The 22567-nt window shown below is 38.1% G+C and overlaps 1 protein-coding gene across 1 annotated transcript in view; it reads left to right on the top strand.

Annotated features, from left to right (window-relative positions):
• The window catches only part of THSD7B (thrombospondin type 1 domain containing 7B), a 1243680-nt gene that overhangs the window by 1167722 nt on the left and 53391 nt on the right, over positions 1-22567 (top strand). The window contains exons 20-21 of the mRNA XM_055572703.1: positions 20188-20329; positions 21650-21765. Coding sequence (XP_055428678.1) covers positions 20188-20329; positions 21650-21765 — 258 coding nt within the window. The remainder of the gene's footprint in view (positions 1-20187; positions 20330-21649; positions 21766-22567) is intronic.

The raw sequence follows: 22567 nt of genomic DNA, 5'->3' as shown, positions 1-22567 counted from the left end.
ATAATTAAATATAAAATTTAATTTTTAAAATGACTCAATTTTTCATTGATCTAAGTTGTCTTCACTATCAATGATATTTCATTATTATGATGGCTTTTATTAGCTTTAGTACCAAACCATGTATTAATGGTTTTGAATTCAGGTTTGTGATCTATATTCCATTTTACGTGTGATTTTTATTCCATCTCAAATGTATATTTCATGTCCAAGAAGAAAAGGCCATGTTTTCACTTTGAATTTTATTTTTTTTTTTTTTTATTTTATTTTTTTTTTTTTTTTTACTTTTTTTTTTTTTTTTTAATTTTATTTTATTTTTAAACTTTACATAACTGTATTAAACATATGTTTATAGTACATGAAGATTATTCTACAAGTCCTTCTTTGCATCATTTCAATCCCCCAGGTTGGTTATATGGGGAAAAAAATGCAGAAAAGTAATTTCCCCTATGGTGCATCAGGGCTTCCCTGATGGCTCAGATGGTAAAAAATCTGCCTGCAGTGTGGGAGACCTGGGTTTGACCCCTGGGTTGGGAAGATCCCCAGGAGGAGGGAATGGCAATCCACTCCAGTATTTTTGCTTGGAGAATTCCATGGACAGAGGCTACAGTCCATGGGATTGCAAAGAGTCAGACATGACTGAGTGACTAACACTTTCACTTTCTTTCACATGGTACACTACAGCATTGATTGCCAGGGAACCTCTCCATAAAATGGTGTGTCTGATGGGTCTTAATGGACAGAGAGACCTCTTGCTGATTTCTATATACAATTCAGCTTTTATAAATTTATGTATTCCTCTCCAAGTCTTAACTTTCTTTCCATTTTGGTTATAATATACATATGCCTTGAAAAAGCCCGATGAATAATTCTTAAGGATGAAATGTGTTTAACTGTATTAGATTTATCATATCCTATTAGTATTCATTAGTTTTTCATATTTGTAGTATTTTTTTATAAGTTTTAAAATACCACGTTCATTATATGATAGAAACAGAGAAAAAGATAGTACTTGTAATAGAAATACTGATGTTTTTACCTTAAAATTCATTTATAATTACAGATTTTGTGGAGGCCATAGTCCCTTCCCCTAGATTTTTTTTTTTTCCAGTTCCAGGAGATGCCCAGATAAAACTCAATTTGGTTGCATGTCTTAGTTTTGAGTTCCTAATTTCCATGTGGAAAGGCACGTGTGAGGTGCATAGCAGTGCTATATGAACAATTATAGGGAATAAGTCTGAGATTTAGAAACAGTCCAGATTCACTGTGTTTTCCTTCCTTTGTGTTTCCCTTCTTAAGATTGGTACTTCAGGAAACTTATTTAACCCCAGTAAGTTAAATAGTTGGAACAGTAGTGCACATCTAAGAAGTTAGAGTAAGGACTGATATGTGTAAATCATTTAGCACAGTGTCTAGAATAGAAGTACAAAATGAATTGTGAATATTACATGAATACCAATATTAAATGCTTTCTCTGTGCTGAATACTATGGTAGGCATTGGGATTATGGCAATGAAGAGTCCTTGTCCTCATGGAATCTCCAGTCTAATGGGGAACACAGAAAATCCCTAATCAATTTCAAAAGAGTAGAAGATGTTAATAGAGAAAAAAGTAAAAGGTGTCATGAGAGCATATGATGGCACATTTTCTAAACCCAGGAAGAATTGGAGTAGTTTTCCAAGGAGAGACTATTCATAAGAAACCTCAGAGATGAGTAAGGGTGAGTACTCTTGCCTGGAAAATCCCATGGACGGAGGAGCCCGGTAGGCTGCAGTCCATGGGGTCACTAGGAGTCGGACACGACTGAGCGACTTCACTTTCACTTTTCACTTTCCTGCATTGGAGAAGGAAATGGCAACACACTCCAGTGTTCTTGCCTGGAGAATCCCAGGGACGGGGGAGCCTGGTGGGCTGCCATCTCTGGGGTCACACAGAGTCGGACATGACTGAAGCAACTTAGCAGCAGCAGCAGTAGGCAAAAGAGAGTAGAGGAGTGAAGGGAAAAGATGGAGGGAGGGGAGGAAGAAAAGATTCAGTGTGAGTGGAAAGCCTTGAGCAATGTGTGACTAGAAAGAACAAACCCAGATCAGAATCCCATGTGGACGCCCTCTAAGTGTTAGCCCCATGTCCAGAACTTAATAACACCATTTCCTCTAGTAAACCAAATAACTTTGGTTACCCAAGTATAAGAGGAAAGAGGTCCAATACTCATTGATGGGAGAGGAAAGGCACAAATGAAGAGTGCAATCCCAGACACATTTTAGATGCAATGATGAACCTTTGTTCTTTGGTTTATTGTGGGGACTGAAAATGGAATGGATCACAAACAATAAAACTAAAATATCACAGAACTGACTCCCATTTAGTCTTCTGGAACCCTATACTGTTGGCAGAGACCAAATCTTTTTGTCCTGGTATTTTCATTCCAGACAGCAACCTGGGGCTTATTACAGGCCAGGAGCCCCAGTGCAGTTTATTGCTTATTCTGACTCGTCTTCTTTTTATTTGAATGGTTGGGGTTTAAGAGTAAAGAGAGATGAGCATCACATGGAAAATTTTTGAGAAGGAGAAAAGGAAAGAAAGGAAAAGGAGAGTGATTGAGATTAGGAGTTTATCTGCCCTCAATTCAAATAGGAGTTGCCACCTCTGGGTGCCTTAGAGATGGTTATGAAGTGGACTTTATTTTTTGATTGATTGATTGATTTGGCCATGTCATGTGGCTTCTGTGGTCTTAGTTCCCTGACCAGGGACCAGACTTGGGCTCTCAGTAATGAGAGTGTGGAACCTTAACCACTGGACCACTAAGGAATTCCCTGAAGTGGGCTTTATGTATGTCATTCACTGGTGGCCCCTGAACATTGTGCGCCAGTGTCATTTATGATTCTCTCTTACTTAAAAAGAATTATTTAGAAATATTTTAAATTTAAGGGAAATTCACATCAGTTTTTAAGTTAGCCACCTATGTTTTATTAACTTTCTCTGTTCCCCTACACACACATATATACACATATGAAAAAATAGTGTTATATGTATGTATACGTACATACACTATTATTATTTCTGAACCATTTGAAGATATGTTGAAGGTATCATACCCCTCTACCCCATAATATTGTTAATTTGGCATGCATTTCCTAAATACATTTTTTAGCACAATCACAGAATAGTCAAGCAATTCAGGAGTATAACATTGATGCAATAGTAATCTCTAGATAATATCTAGGTCATATTCCCATGTTCTCAATGGCCCAAATAATGCCCTTGATAGTATTTATATTCCTTTCATTACAGGCTCCAGACCACATTGCATTCAGTAGTCACAACACTTAAGTGTCTTTCAACTTTCTTTGTCTTTCATGACTCTGAAAGTATTTTGACTTGTGTTTGGACCATTCTCCCTTCTTCATTTCCAAGCTCCAACAATGATATAAACAGGTGACAGCCTCAGATTCTCCAATTGGATGTGCCATACATCACTCATATGTTCTAAGGCCTTTGATTGGATGATAAATAAGTACCTTCACAAATTGTCAGTGTCATAAAATATCAAGCAAAGGGACTAGGTGTAGTTATCTCTGACCATTACAAAATCTTTACACAAATATCTTGGCTAAGCAAAAATCTCCTGCTATTTTTGTGTCATCCTAACATGCTCTTAGCAATAGGCCAGCAAATCCTTACTGGGGCTTATACATCCAATGATATCATATGTTCTACCCTACTCTTGGCAGTCCCATTATACTGAGACATGTGTCTGTCACTCTTTCCAGTTAACTCCCTAAATCTGACGAGAGAGCCCCTAGACTAGGAACATCTTTCATGAACCATGGGCTCCTCCAAGGAAGGCAGGAAGCCTTAGTCATAGATCTGTCCCTCACTTGACTCTCCCATTCTGCAGTCTGTGATTTACCTTGCTTTTTGGGAGGCTTCTCAGCTATAATAATGCTTCCCAGGTGGCATTAGTGGTAAAGAACATGCTTGCCAACGCAGGAGACATAAGAGACACGGTTTCAATCCCTAGATCAGGAAGATCCGCTGGAGGAGGGCATGGCAACCCATTCCAGTATTCTTGTCTGGAGAATCCCATGAGCCTGTGGGATACAGTCCATGGGGTCGCATAAAGTCAGATATGTCTGAAGCAACTTACGACACATGCACACATGAACTGTAATTCCTTATGTCTGTTCTGTCTCTCCTTTCCATCTCTAATTACCATTGTCCATTCTAAATGTTTTCCAGGTCAAAATAAATAGCAGTCACAATAGCCATAATCTCAGAGAAGCTCTGTGATGCACTGTGTTACCCACTGTCCCTACCTCAAAATGGTCCACAGTTTAGCAACTCAGTCATATCCGACTCTTTGAGACCCCATGAACTACAGCATGCAGGGCCTCGCTGTCCATCACCAACTCCCAGAGTTTACACAAACTCATGTCCATAGAGTCGGTGATGCCATCCAACCATCTCATCCTCTGTCGTCCCCTTCTCCTGCCTTCAATCTTTCCCAGCATCAGGGTCTGTTCAAATGGGTCAGCTCTTTGCATCAGGTGGCCAAAGTATTGGAGTTTCAGCTTCAACATCAGTCCTTCCAATAAACACCCAGGATTGATCTCATTTAGGATGGACTGGTTGGATCTCTCTGCAGTCCAAGGGACTCTCAAGAGTCTTCTCCAACACCACAGTTCAAAAGCATCAATTCTTCGGCACTCAGCTTTTTTTATGATCCAACTCTCACATCCATAGATGACTACTGGAAAAACCATAGCCTTGACTAGATGGACCTTTGTTGACAAAGTAATGTCTCTGCTTTTTAATATGCTCTAGGTTGGTTATAACTTTCCCTCCAAGGAGTAAGTGTCTTTTGATTTCATGGCTGAAGTTACCATCTGCAGTGATTTTGGAGCCCCCAAAAATAAAGTTAGCCACTGTTTCCACTGTTTCCCCATCTACTTGCCATGAAGTGATGGGACCAGATGCCATGATCTTAGTTTTCTGAATGTTGAGCTTTAAGCCAACTTTTCTACTCTCCTCTTTCACTTTCATCAAGAGGCTCTTTAGTTCTTCTTCACTTTCTTCCATAAGGGTGGTGTCATCTGCACATCTGAGTTTACTGATATTTCTCCCGGCAATCTTGATTCCAGCTTGTGCTTCATCCAACCCAGTGTTTCTCATGATGTACTCTGCGTAGAAGTTAAATAAGCGGGTGACAATATACAGCCTTGAAGAACTCCTTTTCCTATTTGAAACCAGTCTGTTGTTCCATGTTCAGTTCCAACTGTTGCTTCCTGACCTGCATACACGTTTCTCAAGAGGCAGGTCAGGTGGTTTGGTATTCTCATCTCTTTCAGAATTTTCCACAGTTTATTGCAATCCACACAGTCAAAGGCTTTGGCATAGTCAATAAAGCAGAAATAGATGTTTTTCTGGAACTCTCTTGCTTTTTCCATGATCCAGCAGATATTGGCAATTTGATCTCTGGTTCCTCTGCCTTTTCTAAAACCAGCTTGAACATCTGGAAGTTCACAGTTCACATATTGCTGAAGCCTGGCTTGGAGAATTTTGAGCATTACTTTACTAGCGTGTGAGATGAGTGCAATTGTGCGGTAGTTTGAGCATTCTTTGGCATTGCCTTCCTTTGGGATTGGAATGAAAACTGACCTTTTCCAGTCCTGTGGCCACTGCTGACTTTTCCAAATTTGCTGGCATATTGAGTGCAGCACTTTCACAGCATCATCTTTCAGGATTTGAAATAGTTCAGCTGGAGTTCCATCACCTCCAATAGCTTTTTTCATACTGATGCTTCCTAAGGCACACTTGACTTCACATTCCAGGATGTCTGGCTCTAGGTGAGTGATCACACCACTGTGGTTATCTTGGTCGTGAAGATCTTTTTTGTACAGTTCTTCTGTGTATTCTTACCACCTCTTCTTAATATCTTCTACTTCTGTTAGGTCCATACCATATCTGTCCTTTATTGAGCCCATCTTTGCATGAAATGTTCCCTTGGTATCTCTAATATTCTTGAGGAGATCTCTGCTGCTGCTGCTGCTAAGTCACTTCAGTCGTGTCCAACTCTGTGAGACCCCATAGACTGCAGTCCACCAGGCTCTCCCATCCCTGGGATCTCTAGTCTTTCCCAATTTGTTGTTTTCCTCTATTTCTTTGCATTGATCACTGAGAAAGGCTTTCTTATCTCTCCTTGCTCTTCTTTGGAACTCTGCATTCAAATGTGTATATCTTTCCTTTTCTCCTTTGCTTTTCGCTTCTCCTCTTTTCACAGCTATTTGTAAGGCCTCCCCAGACAGCCATTTTACTTTTTTGCATTTCTTTTCCATGGGGATGGTCTTGATCCCTGTCTCCTGTACAATGTCAGGAACCTCATTCCATAGTTCATCAGGCACTCTGTCTATCAGATCTAGTCTCTTAAATCTATTTCTCACTTCCACTGTATAATCAAAATGGATTTGACTTAGGCTATACCTGAATGGTCTAGTGGTTTTCCCCACTTTCTTCAATTTAAGTCTGAATTTGGCAATGAAGAGTTCATGATCTGAGCCACAGTCAGCTCTGGTCTTGTTTTTGCTGACTGTATAGAGCTTCTGCATCTTTTGCTGCAAAGAATATAATCAATCTGATTTCGGTGTTGACCATCTGGTGATGTCCATGTGTAGAGTCTTCTCCTGTGTTGTTGGAAGAGGGTGTTTGCTATGACTGGTATGCTCTCTTGGCAAAACTCTGTTAGCTTTTGCCCTGCTTCATTCTGTACTCCAAGGCCAGGTGTTTCTTGACTTCCTACTTTTGCATTCCAGTCCCCTGTGATGAAAAGGACATCTTTTTTGGGTGTTAGTTCTAAAAGGTCTTGTAGGTCTTCATAGAACCTTTCAACTTCAGCTTCTTCAGTGTTACTAGTTGGGGTATAGACTTTGATTACTGTGATATTGAATGGTTTGCCTTGGAAACGAACAGAGATCATTCTGTCATTTTTGAGATTGCATCCAAGTACTGCATTTTGGACTCTTTTGTTGACTATGATGGCTATTCCATTTCTTCCAAGGGATTCCTGCCCGCAGTAGTAGATATTATGGTCATCTGAGTTAAATTCTGAGTTAAATTCCAGTCCATCTTGGTTCGCTGATTCCTAGAATGTCGATGTTCACTCTTGCCATCTGCTGTTTGACCACTTCCAATTTGCTTTGATTCATGGTCCAAGCATTCTAGGTTCCTATGCAATATTGCTCTTTACAGCATCAGACTTTGCTTCTACCACCGGTCACATCCACAACTGGGTGTTGTTTTTCCTTTGGCTCCATCCCTTCATTCTTTCTGGAGTTATTTCTCCACTGATCTCCAGTAGCATATTGGGCACCTACCAACCTGGGGAGTGTATCTTTCAGTGTCCTATCCTTTTGCCTTTTCATACTGTTCATGGGGTTCTCAAGGCAAGAATATTGAAGTGGTTTTCCATTCCCTTCTCCAGTGGAGCACATTCTGTCAGACCTCACCACCATGACCTATTTCTCTTGGGTGGCCCCACACTTACTGCTCATGATCAACAAGCACTGCTACTTTACAAGTAGATCAGTTGAAGATAGGAGCAAAGTAGCTCTCACAGATTCAAATCCTGGTTTGAGTGCCTATTATAAGGTTGTTTCATTCTCTGAGATTCAGTTTCATCATCTGTAAAAGCACACATATTCAACGCACACCTGGATTATTGGGAGACTGAAGTACTTTGGGAGATAATCCTCACAGAATGTTCACCACAATGCTAGGTGTGTGTTCACAGTATAAAATGGTGGTGGTTGTTATTATTTCTGGGATAGGGATGCATCCAAAATATAGTCTCAGTCTCTCTTGTTATTATCCATTTTATCTCTCAAAAGAAAAGCAGAAGCTATAAGAGGCTATTCTGCTTTACATAGGCTTGCAGTTCTTGTTGGACCCATCAAATATAGGGTAAAGTATCAGAATAAATAGAGAAATCATTGTAGGACCCAAGCATCCAACCTGTGGCCCTTTTGGTTGACCAGTAATTTAGTTTACAGTATTTTAATTTCTGATCAGGTTTGCTATGATGTCATCATAAACATTTCTTTGTTGTATGCTATCTTTTGACCTGTGCAAAATACAGTAATAATAGGAGTTCACTGCACTTTCACGATCAGAAATTTCCAGAAACCCAGAATGCTTGCATTCATTAGTTCCATTTAACTCATTAAATATCACAAACTCTTGAAGAGATAAATATGATCAACATTTTTTCTTTTTTAATTTGAGCCAATGAGAATGTTAGAGTGCCCTTGCAGGAGTTGGATTGTCATTAGTACATTGTTTGTGGAAATCTGTTTATTGAGTATTTCTTACAGACCTGGGCATATTCCAGGTACTGGAAATATCAGTAATCAATGAGAATATCTAGTGGTTTTTGATTTGCATTTCTGTGATGATTAGTGATGTTGAACTCCTTTTCATATGCCTGTTGACCATCTGGATTTCCTCTTTTTAGAAAATGTCTATTCAGTCCCTCTGTCCATTTTTTAAATGGGTTTTTATTTTTTGATGTAAATTGTATGAGCTGTTTATATATGTTGGATATAAGGGATTACTCTATTGGTCATATCACTTGCAAATATTTTCTCCCATTCACTAGGTTGTCTTTTCATTCTGTCGATGATTTCCTTTGCTCTGCAAAAGGTTTTAAGTTTAATTATGTCCCATTTGTTTGTTTTTGCTTTTATCTTCTTTGATTAAGAAGGAGATGGAGCCAAAATACTGCTGCAGTTTATGTCAAAGAGCATTCTATGATTTCCTCTAGGAGTCCAGCCCTCACAGAACTTACATTCTAATAGAGGGGAGGGAGATAATTAAAAACAAACAAAACACGTAACCAGCACCTAGAGTCTTTAAGTTAGAAAGAGAAAAACACATATCATATATTAACACATATATATGGAATCTAGAAAAATGGCACTGATGAACCTATTGGCAGGGCAGGAATAGAGACACAGACATAGAGAATGCACTTGTGGACATGCAGTGGGTGCCAGTGGGAAGGAGAGCATGGGACAAACTGAGAGGGTACACTGACGTTTATATGCTACCAGCTGTAAAATACATAGGTGGTGGGAAGATGCTGTATAGCAGAGCGAGCTCAGCTTGGTGCTCTGTTATTAGAGGTGTGGATGGGGAGTGTGGGGGAAAGGCTCCAGAGGGAGGGGATATATGTATATACATAGCTGACTCCTGTTATTGTACAGCAAAAACTAACACAACATTGTAAAGCAGTTATACTCCATTAAACACACACGCACAGAAACACCACCGGCTTATTATATGGCATATCAGCTAGTAGTAAGTGATATGGAGGGAAGAAAAAGACAAAAAGTGATGTGGAGGAGTTGCTGATATGTTCATGTAGCCTGGTCAAAGAAGTCCTCTCAAATTTGAGCAGGGGCCTGAGGAAAGTAAGGGAGCAAATCCTACAGGTGCAGGAGGGAGAAGAGTGCAGGCAGAGGGAGCAGCAAGAGCAAAAGCCCAGAGACGAGGAGGGCCTGGAGCTGTCCAGGAACACCGAGGGGGCTGAAGTGCTGACTGAAGCAGTAAACAAAGAGTGCAGAAGGCTTCGAGCATGCACAAGCAATGCAGACAGACTGCAGAGGACTGTGTAGACCCCCAGAGGACTGTGTAGACCCTCGCAAAGGACTTGGTTTTCATGCTAAGTTGGGAAACCATTGAGGAGAGGAGTCATGTGACCTAACTTCCATTATTTTAAAAGGATACTTCTGGCCCCAGAATTGAACATGATCTCTAGAATAGGAAGGGAAGAATCAGATAGGAGGTCATTTGTTATAATCCAAGTGAAAAGTGATGGTGACTTTGACCAGGGTAAAATTGGTGCAGATGGTGAGAAGCAGCTAGAATGTGGGTTTTACTTTGAAGTTAGAGCTAAAAGGATCTGCTCAAGGTATGGTTGTAAGATGTAAGGAAAAGAAGAATCAAAGATGACTCCAGAATTTTTGACCTGAGCCTCTGGATGGCTGGAGTTGCCATTAAGAGATAGGAAAGATTGGAGAAAGATGTTGGGGTATGGAAAATGAGGAGTCTGTTATTTTGTACATAGAGAATTCAAGCTGGCTTGAGGACAGGGACTTTCAAGCTACAGAGTGTATCAGAATCACCTGAAGGGCTTCTTAAAAGACAGGTTGATGAACCCCACCCCTGTAGTTGTTGGGGATTTCCCCCCAGAGATTTTTGTGGGATCCATAAATTGCATTTCTAGCAAGTGTCCAGGTGATGCTGATGCTGCAAGTCTTGGGACCAGGCGTGGAGAACCACTACTCTGGTATTGGGTACATCTGCAGAAGAGGTTGGCTATGGTCAAGAGAATGCCCAGATAGTTAAATGAGAGAAATTATATCACAAGTGCTGGAATGTTCTTTGTGTCTTACTGTGGAAGCACCACCTTAGAGCTAAGATCACAGAGTATTAGCTTATGCCTAAATGAGGAACAACAGTTTCTGAGTGCTGATCCTACTTTTTATTATGTGACAAAGAACCCTGTGAAAGTGAGTACTCTGAATGGAATTGCTCTTCCAGTACATAAGGAGTTAACCTAGGCACTTCCTTCACTCTCCCCTCTGGCTGGGTATAATTTATCCAACTAGAGCACAAGCACCAACCACCACCCGCCCCCAACCCCCACCTGTTTCCTGTGGAGAAAGATATGTTTAAGAAATTAAGTTTTTGCTTACAGATTTACATTTAAGAATCATATTGTGCTTTTTAAAAATTTTATATGGAGCATGGTTGATTTAACAGTGTTGTGTTATTTGATCCCATACAATAAATGTGGGTTCTCTAGATACAAACTTAATTTAATAATTGTTTTATCCTGAAATTAATCCTGTGTTTAAAGAAGAAGAAAAGTTTTTATGATAAAAAAATACTATGGAAAGAAAAATATAATGAACATTCACCTCTTTAAAAAAGTTACAGTTCATATTTGCAAAATAAAAACCACATGCCTATGGCTTCCTTGGTGGCTCAGATGGTAAAGAATCTGCCTGCAAGGCAGGAAACCTGGGTTGGGAAGCTACTCTGGAGGAGGGCATGGTAGGCCACTCCAGTATTCTTGCCTGGAGAATCCGCATGGACAGAGAAGCCTGGCAGGCTACAGTCCATGGGGTTGCAGAGTCAGACACAACTGAAACACATGGAATAAACAGTTTTTCAATAATGACCACGACAGGCTATTTAATAGAAAAGCTATTTTGATAACCATTTTTATTAGATTGGTGGCTTCTAAATATTTTTGACCATGGCACATAGTAAGAAATACATTTTATATCACAAATGATCATGAATATAGTCACTTACTTATGGAGACATATATATGCATATATAGAGATAGAAGGAGAGAGATCTATATATAGATACAGATATAAATATCTGAAATGTTCCATGAAATTATTTTCACCCTGAATATATGACAGATATTTCTCATGCTATGATTTATCAATTTAGAAAGTGCTAATTTTGACCCACTAAACTGAGAACATAGTCCATATGGACTGTGTGCTAACACATTTTGGGAAACATGGACTTGCAGACTTAAAGACATAAATGAATGGCAAGTTCTTGATACATTACAAGATTATTAATTTATTATCTATAGGAATCAATTGTTATCCTTAAGAATTCCTCTATAAGTTTTTTGTGTTTTTTTTTTTTTTTTTTTTTTTTTTTTTTTTGCCATTCTATGCAGCTTGTGGAATCTTAGTTCTCTAACAAGGGATTGGACTCAGGCCCTCAGTAGTGAAAGCAGAGTCCTAACCACTGGCTGCTGCTGCTGCTGTTTCTTCAGTCTTGTCCGACTCTCTGCGACCCCACAGATGGCAGCCCACCAGGCTCCTCTGTCCCTGGAATTCTCCAGGCAAGAACACTGGAGTGGGTTGCCATTTCTTTCTCCAATGCATGCATGCCTGCTAAGTTGCTTCAGTCGTGTCTGACTCTGTGCAGCCCCAAGGACAGCAGCCCACCAGGCTCCCTGCCCACGAGATTCTCCTGACAAGAATACTGGAGTCAGTTGCCATTTCCTTCTCCCCCTAACCACTGGACCACCAGGGAATTCCCTCCATTCACTTTAAATAAATAGTTTTTGAGAATACATTAAATGCAAGGCACTGCAGCAATGAATAAAACATCATCTCAGGGAGGATTTTGCTTTTATGCTATCAATTTCCAAGAGCTCAATCCTTGTCTCCCCAAAAGATTTACATTTTACAAGAACATCTTAGGGTTTTATAAGGAAGTATAGTTATTTCATCCTCCCTATAAAACAAAAGTGTTTACTAAATTTGCCTCTGAGGAAATTAAGTTTAATTGACTCAACCAAGTTTAAGCCAAGATTTCAAGTGCATCAGTCCAACAGTATGTGCTAAGTCATTTCAGTTGTGTCCAACTCTTTGTGACCCTATGGACTACAGCCTTCCAGGCTTCTCTGTCCATGGGATTCTCCAAGCAAGAATATTGGAGTGGGTTGCTGTGCCCGCCTCCAGAAGATCTTCCCAACCCAGGGATTGAACCCACGTCTCTCATGTTTCCTGCATTGGCAGGTGGGTTCTTTATCACTAGAGCCACCTGGGAAGCCCAATGTATAGTATAATAATGGATAATTTGGAAATACAAGTAACCCCAAATTGTAGCTGATCAAATGGAATATAATGTTATTTCTCTCCCAGCAAACAGTCCTAAGTAGGATTTGCTGGTGGGGAAAGGATACTCTCTGCTCCATACAGTCATCCTGGGATGCAGGCTACTAGACTGTCTACCATCTTCAAGCTTGGCTTTCAAAACCATTCTACTCATCACCATCCCTGCTCCCTGGAGAGGGTGAAGGGCATGGAGGAAACATGTGGGAGGTTTTAGGGTGAGAGGTGGAGTGTCACACATAGCTTCCCATTTACCTTTCATTTATCAGAGCTCAGTTACCTGGTCACACCCACCTGCAAAGAAACCTTGGATATATGGTCCACTCCTGTGCCCTGGAAGAAAGGAGACAATAGATTTTGATGACTTAATAACAGTGTTACAAAAATCTTTCTTTAGGACTATTTAGCTCAATATTTTCAAAATGGATTTGATTATGAATCTCTTTTCTCTCAGCACCTATGAATGCACTGTAGAATATAACATACTTTGGGAAAAACTGCAATCTGGAGACTGTGAAATCCCATAATGAAAAGAAACCTAAATTTCCCAGCATGATAGATATTTTTAAAAACTTTTTTAAATGTTAATTTAAAAAAATTATTGGACTATAATTGATTTATAATATTGTGTTAGTTTCAGGAGTACAGCAAAGTGAATCAGTTACACACATACATATATCCACTCTTTTTTAGATTCTCTCCCCATATAGGTCATTATAGAGAATTGAGTAGATTTCCCTCTGCTATACAGTAGGTACTTAGTTATCTGTTTTATGTACATATAGTGTATATATATCGGAGAAGGCAATGGCACCCCACTCCAGTACTCTTGCCTGGAAAATCCCATGGACGGAGGAGCCTGGTAGGCTGCAGTCCATGGGGTCGCTGAGGGTCGGACATGACTGAGTGACTTTCTCTTTCACTTTTCACTTTCATGCATTGGAGAAGGAAATGGCAACCCACTCCAGTGTTCTTGCCTGGAGAATCCCAGGGACAGTGGAGCCTGGTGGGCTGCCATCTATGGGTTCGCACAGAGTCGGACATGACTGAAGCGACTTAGCAGCAGCAGCAGCAACATATATATGTGTGTGTGTGTGTGTGTGTGTGTGTGTGTGTATATATATATAGTATTAGTCATTCAGTTGTGTCCAACTCTTTGCAACCCCATGAACTGTATAGCCCATCAGGCTCCTCTGCCCATGGAATTCTCCAGGCAAGAATACTGGAGTGGGTTACCATTTCCTTTTCCAAATACAGAAAACCATGTAAAACAAATTGTACAATTTAGTTATCAGGCAAATGCTTTTGAAACAGCCACCCAGGTTAGGAAATAGAAACTTGCCAGCGACTTACAAAGAGCTTCACAGGTTATATCCTCCTCACTCTGGTAAAATTAAACTCTGTAAAGACTTCTATGATAATCTTTTTTCTTACTTTCCTTTAGATTTGCAGTCTGAGTGGGCCAGCTATTAAGTTCAAGCCTGTTTTTACATATGCCTTTAAATCTCCTTTAAGCTAGCTTCTCTCATTGCTTTCTTTTTTTCTTCCCAGCAATTTACTGGTAAGGAAATGGGTTACCTTTTCTACTGAATTTCCCAGTATGTCTCTTAAATTGCATCCTTGTGGTGAAGTTTAACATGTTCCTCTGTCCTTAAATTTCCCATAAATTGGTAATAGCATGCAAAGGCTTAATCAGAATCATGTCTTTGGCAAGACTCCTTCATAGAAGACGTGCTCTTTCTCAGGAGGCACATAATGTATGGTTATAGCTTTTTTATGTCCTTGGCTAACATCGATGGTCAAAGCTTAAACTCATTATCATTTAGGAAACAGAAAAAAGCAAACTTCCAATTCTATTATCCTTTCTCATTTACTTGTGGGAGTACTACTATAAGGAGAAATTTTTGCCCCAACTGATATTTAATCACCTACTGCTCTATTATGTAATAGAAAAGGCAAGAAAAATACTTATTTGCCATTTATTTACCATTTTTCACAATGAGGAGTTGTTTACCTAGCATCTTTGACTATATGTGACTATTTTTGTATCATAATGAAATCATAGATTTAAATGAATTTGATATATTTTAACCATTTTCAGTTATCACCTATACCAATGCTCAGCTTGTCCTGGTTGTAGTGTTTTTTAAATTTGTTCTGTGAACACTTTAGTCAAGACTCTGGTGGCCTTTGTTAGCTTCCTGTTATCCACTATGGTGTGATGTTTCAGGCTTATTTCATACATTTTCTTTGCCAGACTTAGAATCAGCTGTTTCTCTCTAAAAATCCCTGGCTTCTTTTAGTGGAAATGACTCTTTGGTGCCATAAGAAGAACTTCATGGATACTGAACTTACTGGGTTCCACAGCTGCTAGACCATTTCAGTGAGTGGAATTTTGAAATATATGCTATTATTTCCTTTATTTTGAAGATGAAATACTTCTTGAGTTCATGTTATGAACTAAAGGTATTTACTTAAGTTCTGTCTTACATCTATATCTGCTGTATTTTATACTAAAAATCCACTTTTTCAAAGATACTGGAGATAGAACAGAATATTTCATAATTATACATTTGCCCTATTCAATATAACACAGAAAACAGTCCCTATACTGCACCAACATGAGTTAAAATGTTAAAATGTAATAAAATTTAAAACAGTCATATCTTTTACATAGGTTCTCTCATTCTTTAACATTTGTATTTTATCTGTGTTTTATTTATGCATTCTTTCATATTTTGTCATTTCTGAAATGACCAACCACTTATTTTTGAAATAGGAGTTTTCATCTGTTTTTTTATGCATGTCTGTCTTCTGTAGTTTCATATCTATGGAAATGTTATTCTTTAATCTACTTTTCCTCTTAGCACCATTTTGTGGGATTTGAATTTGAGTTCTTTCTTCACTTATTTCTCCAGGAAATCAATTTTTGTGAACTTTTGGAAGCAGGTGTGATTGAAGCTTGTTTTTAGCTAATTTCATTTTTGTGGTCCAGGGTTCTCTACTTTTGTTTGTTTGCTTTGAGTGGTCAAAAATTTAGCAGATTCATGAAATTTACTGGATCTGTTTTCCTTCCAACTTTGTTTACTGGCCTTTCTTTTCCTTCACTGCTAGTCCTCTTATTTTTAGCAATTTGGAAACTCTTCCCACCAGTTTCTTTTCAGTGCAGAAAATTGTCCTGATAGGCAGTTTTGGCTTATAGTGTTGAGAATTCATTGGATTCAGGTTGCATCAGCCCCCAGAACCTGTCCATGGATTCCGTATATTTGCTTGCTTTTGGAGTATGCAAAAGCCTCCTACTCCATGGTTTAGTTTTCCAGTTTGATGTTTTGGGGTATACCAGACACTCCATTTTTGCCTGGAAAATCCCATGGATGGAGGGGCCTGGTAGGCTACAGTCCATGGGGTTGTGAAGAGTCGGACACGACTGAGTGATTTCACTTTCACTTTTCACTTTCATGCATTGGAGAAGGAAATGGCAACCCACTCCATTATTCTTGCCTGGAGAATCCCAGGGGCAGAGGAGACTGGTGGGCTGCCATCTATGGGGTCACACAGAGTCGGACACAACTGAAGTGACTTAGCAGCAGCAGCAGACACTCCATTTTACCTTCTCCTTTCCCCTGTTGGATGCTGATATCACACAGGTTCTGTAACTTCAGTCCTTGGTCCTCTCCTATTCAAATTTTGAGGTTTGTGAAGAAAACTTGTCATTAATTTTACTGAGCATGTGGTTGGTTTAAATGGTTTTGATTTTGCTCTTCTTGTTGCACTGTGATATGCAAAAAACATTTTTTTTTTCACTTCCTGTAACCATTTTCTCAGAATCTCTGAGGAAGTTTCCTTACATAGCATTGTTATACTATTTGGCATCTTTTATCCCACTTTTTCAAAAAAAACAAGACTCAACTTCATAGCATATATATTCCCTTTTTTGCCTCATGAAAGATAGAGAAAGGACTAATTAGCTAAATGGAGAGATTGTCTCAGAATTATCAGAATTTTCCATTCTGTAACAGAATAAAAACCTTGGGTTTCAATATCTGATGAAAGCTGACAAGGCCAGGCTTTGGGGATTCATGCTTACCTCCAGACAAGAAATTTAGAGAGTGAGTTAAATTCATAAGTACCTGGACTTATGCCAGGTTTTATTAAATTATCATTGTTAATATTATAGTTCAGTATTAGAAAAACACAAAATTATATATTCTTCATTGGATTTATTTAGGATATAGCATCTAAGTTATCTTTTATTTTTATATGGGTAATTTAAAACTCATTTACTGTTATAATTTATTCATTTAATGGTAGATTCTTATTATTCTGGGAGCTGTCATTTGGATTTTATGGAAAAAGTATGGGAAGGAGAGAAAATATTATATTATCTTTTTATCAAGAATGCAGACCTATGGAGAAACCTTACGTTTAGGCAATGTGATCATAATCCAGGGTTAACCTTTTATCGCTAAGGGCAGTTTACAAAAATCCAGTCTTATTACCCAGGAAGAAGCAAATTATCCTACACCAAATATTTATTATTTAGTTTTTAGGATAACCAAACATTAACCTACACCAAATATTTATTATCTACATACCGTTGTCAGAGACATAACAAGGCTCTCAATGTCCAAGAAAATTAAGACACACATTCTCCAAATAGCCCATGGGAAGGAATGCACACATATCAATACAAGTACAGAGGAAATGTTTACTTGATAAGGTGATTCCACTTATAAGGGTGTAAATAAATCAATGGAGGCTCCCAGAGGGAATATCTGATTTACTTTTGACAGATGAATACAAATATTCAGGTCAGGCCCAGGGATAGAGGCCTCATTGCTAGAGAGAAAAAAGGTATGAAGGTGCAATATTATATTGTAAGATTAAACTTTAAGGTAAGTGCTGGTTTTCAAAGTTTAAAAACCTAATCTCATAAAGGGCTCATATACTAGATACTATTGGTTCTTATTGGTCATCTCCTTCCCTAGCAAATAAACATTAGCTATCTAATATTGTCCTTTATAATGAGACTGGTTTAAAGTTGATTTGGGGTTAGTTATCCACACATCACATTCTCACTTCTTTATTTAGAAAGCTGACAGTGTCTTTTTATGAATATTCTAGGGGAGAGGAAATTCAGGTTTATATTTGAAGAGTTTTGATCCAATAAAGAAATCATCTAGATATAAGGCTCCTTTGCCATCCATTTTTTTTCTTAGCCGACTCCTATCTGCCTTGTGACCTAGTCATTATTTTATGAACTTCCTATAAAGAGCTAACAGAGAGAAAAGAGTAAGGAGAAACACTAATTCATCTATTAGTTGTTAGCAGTGCTAGGGCAATTTTTATAAGGTAGAATGTACAGATACCATCTGAGGTTAGGTTGGATTGTGTTTGTGGATTTCATTCACCTTCTTTGCCTGTTTCTCTGGATAGCATTAGTAAGAGAGTTAGCTGCAGTGCTGGTTTTCAGTATATTAATTTCTAGAAAGTGATAATTAAAGTCTAAATGGTTAAGAATGACAATCAGAGAGTATCATTATAAAAGCATATGTAGCAGACTTAGAGACTGATAAGAGTGTGAGGTATGACGGAAGGTACTCTTAAAAACTACCAAATTATGCTCCTGCCCCTTTCTCACCCATGTCTGGATGAAGACCTGAGATATAGAATATATAAGTGAATTGTTCAAAGTTACATAATTTGAATTGTGTATGCATGTTTTCATGTGTGTTATTTTCTCTTTTGCTTATTTGGTGGTTTAGACTCAGCAAGTTCATAAATCTTATACACATTCACCTTGTTCAATCATTGATTTTTTAAGGTAGAAAAGTAGTAGAACACTAATCAGGAGTAACTTTTAAGATGCTTTCATTTTCTTTCATTGGTAAATCATTGAAGTTATCACTCCTTCTCATGAGAACAATCAAATTAATTGCTGAATTAATAGTAAATTATTTGTAAGCGTTAGCATGGGATTCCTTTGGAGATAATTAAGAATAATTACCTGGTTTCAATGGCCCTTCTTGATCATCTAGAGGCAATTTGATGTAATTAAAATGTAAAAATACTTTATAAGTATTGACAGATTATCCAACTATAAAGTCACATAAATAGTAAATGTGTTTCCATGGCTCCAAATGTTTAAAAATAAAAGAGAATTTTGTAGCATTTTTCTGTATATTTCAGTGTATTCTAACATTATCACTTTGCTTAGCAGCCAAAATTAAGTTTATAGGTTGTGTTCTCACTACAGTGTCTGAAAAGGTAAAAGAATAAAAGTTAAAAAAAAATCCCAAATATGGCAATGATGGTTTGATGACATGAATTCAGAGACTTTTCTCTTTCCTGTGGTTTAAACATCTATGTGCCTCTAGATTTCTGGATCTGAATTATGTTGTATATAATGGTGTTACCTGAACAACCATGTGTAAAATATATACCAGAATTTTCAGAGAGTGACACAGGAAGTAGAAATCATGATCTATTATGTCCTCAAAGAATCTATAAAGAAAAGGAGGAGATGGTGTAATAAAGAAACAAAGAATGATCATATAAAGGCAGATGTAACATATATGTTTATGTTTGGAATCAAATACTGTATAGTAATTCTTGAACACGGGTAGAAGGTTGCTTAGGATGGAAGAGAAGAACTTGTTATTATTAAAAGAAAGACTGTCAATGATGAAGTCTTGATTACTGCTCTGAAGAAGAAGTAGGAGGAAGATAGGACATAGGACATGGGAAAGGAGATTATTCTAGTAGGGAGAGCTTCTGAAGGTCCTCTGTGAGTAGAGTAGATGGATGACAGATGGCAGGCAGGTTTACCTGGCTCAAGAATGTCATATGAATTGAGGCAATAAGAGGACATGTAGAACCATAAGTAAAGTTATTTTTGTGGGAGAATATTGAAGTTCCTTTTATACATTTATTTTGCTGAAAGGGCAACTGCATGAAGTGACTAATCTGTGGATCATAAGGCCTCCCAAATAAGTGGAAAGTTTTGTTATATTGGCAATATTGATTTCATAATTCCCTCTCTTTGTTCTGTTTTTTAAAAATATTTTCTCATTAAAGTGTTCTGTGTGGTTATTTCTTTGCGGCTGGACTAGCCGGAGATACAAGGGACGTTGTCTTCCTTTGCTCATTCATTTATACATTCAAAATGTATTCATCTCTTGCTACCTGGCAAATGAATTTGAGAGTACAGAGTGTGTTTAGTGGATGAAAATGGTCCCCACGTGCCTAATTATTTATCATAATGTAGAACAAGAAAGAGTTGTCAGGTTGAAAAACCAGAAACTACTTACATTGAATCCCATAATGATTTTATTTTCTAAATATTCTGTTTCATACTCTGTTCAATAGTCTCTTCCCTGTAGGTGTTGTACATGTGCCTCCATGTATACAGATCAGCACATTCAATTTATCAACAAACATGAGTTCCTTTCTAACTCTGCCTGCTCTTTGATTTTCATAGTCGTGTGATCCGCACACAATGCAGAGAAGAACCCGTCACCTGCTGAGGCCTTCCTTGAGCTCGAGGACGTGTGCTGAAGACTCACAGGTGCGGCCCTGCCTTCTCAATGAAAACTGCTTCCAGTTCCAGTACAATCTAACAGGTATGGCTGTAAACCACAAACCATGGAATCATGCTGTCCTAGAATGCAGCTCTCTCATGGCTTTTATTATTTCAAGAAACTAAAGCTTGTGATGTACTTGCTCTACGGGGCTCACCAAGGATAAATGGCAGGCCTGACTGGACAGGGATATTTTAGAGACCTCCTTATTCAGACATGGAATACCACTGTGTTCCGTGTCTGAAACTAAAGGACTGTATAAGTATGTTGATCTGTTCCCTGCAGCAATGATACCCAGAATGCATGACATGTGGAATCAGCTTAAGTTTCAGCATTGACTTCAGTACTGATAACCAAATGGCCAGCTGCCTGAAGGGGCAAAACAGTTGCCTTTTTCTGAAACAAATTTTCCACTGAGGTCACAGTGGCACTACTGAGATTTCTCATGTAGAAAACCTCTAGTAAATTCTATGAGACTGTCTTTATAGGTGAGAGTTGACCTGTTGTATTTGTCCTTTTTCTTTCATTAAAGGTCCTTTAGATCATTAGTTTTCATACTAATTTTCCAAAAATAAAATAAAATTTGCTTTACTGAAAAAGCATGTCTTTAAAATGCTGATTTTGCTATACATGGACTTGCTCTTCCTATTTAACTTTTAGATCATCTACTAAATATGAAAAATCTTCTTAGAGAGGTTCTCACTGTATATAATTGAGGATCTCTTTTTCTACCCACACCAAAATAAAATTTTTTAAAAGAATTAGTTATGGGATGATTTATTCTAACTCTCGCTGTTGAGTTTGTAATACAGTTAGCCAAATCTACAAAACCTTCTCTCATGAGAGAATCATTTTATTAAAGTAAGAGTTTTCAAAATGGCCCTTTTAATCATGACTTCTTTCCCTTTGGGGATACCTTTCTTGGCTCCACTGTACCAAATATACCAAATGATTTAGATAATTATATTTATTTTTTGAAAATATCTTCAAGTTGATATCACAGACTAGCATCATTTCTATATGTTTTTTCTTTCTCAATTACATCCAGCAATTAGATGATTCCAAACTGGTGGTCCTTTGTGCTTAGGTTTTTTTCTTTTCCTACCTCGGCCAACTATGAGATGATTTCTATAAACTATTTGGCTTCTGACTTCAAGAAAGCAAATTCACTTCTATTTGGTGATCTGATTGATTGATTGTTTTGTAATTAAAGAATTGCATAATGCTTTTTGAAGCCACATAGAAATGGTTTTAGGATTCTGTGTACACTATTCTCCACTGATGCAGAGAATCAAAGCTTTGTTGTCTTTTGCTCACATGGTCATAACTTTGAAACTCAGTGTGGTGACCCTATGCCCGTAGAGTGGAGCACATGCCAGCTGAGTGAAAATGCAACCTGTGGGCAAGGCATCAGGACCCGCCTTCTGAGCTGTGTGCGCAGTGATGGCAAGCCTGTTGCCATGGACGAATGTGAGCAGGTAAATTATGTGTATTTTGGTCTGCAACCTTCACAATGCTTACTATAAATGACCCTCCCAGTTTCTTCTCATCACAGCTTAGGTTCAATTAGAGTGAGAGGTACTAGTATTATACAGTTATATCTCATGAGTTTGAACTTAGTTAAAATGACAGGAAAGGTCATTTTGCATTGGAGAAATGGGTTCATTAAAAATATAGTTCTTCATTATTTCTAAGAACTTATTTAGATGTACTTGCTTGCCAACTAACAAATGACATCAATTGACTCTAAAATCGATTTTTAGTACTGGGCAGATGATTCAATTTGCCTAAGTAGGAAACACTGTCCCTTGAATGTAAGATGCACAGTGATACATGCTATTAGAATACTCTGCTAATTTGCTTAGCAAATGTTTGCTAGGTAATAAACACAGTGCATTTTTTCATCTTAAAATAAGCTAAATGTCTCTCTACCAAGTTGGGTAGAGTTGGTGGGTTTTGAATTTTTGTAATTTTATATTTTTCCCCATCACAAAATATGTGGAATTTGGACAAAATCAAATCTCTTCCCCAAAAGCTGACATTTCCTCCCCAACATATAAGTGAAATGCACTATGATGGCAGTTTAGAAACAAAGATGACCATACGCTATCACGTTATAAGAATCACTAAAACAATCTTTGGAATAATTGGAAATGTGTGGGGTCAGTGAACTCAGGTTTCACGGGAATGTCTTTAGCAAACTGACAAAATAAAAGTTGTCTCATTCTCCTTAGATAAGTAGAGTCCACAAGTGAAAATTAAAATTATCAGAACAAAACC

This window comes from Bubalus kerabau, chromosome 3 (assembly GCF_029407905.1).
Source record: "Bubalus kerabau isolate K-KA32 ecotype Philippines breed swamp buffalo chromosome 3, PCC_UOA_SB_1v2, whole genome shotgun sequence".
Classification (NCBI taxonomy): domain Eukaryota; kingdom Metazoa; phylum Chordata; class Mammalia; order Artiodactyla; family Bovidae; genus Bubalus; species Bubalus kerabau.
This window is presented reverse-complemented; position numbering and strand designations above follow the sequence as displayed.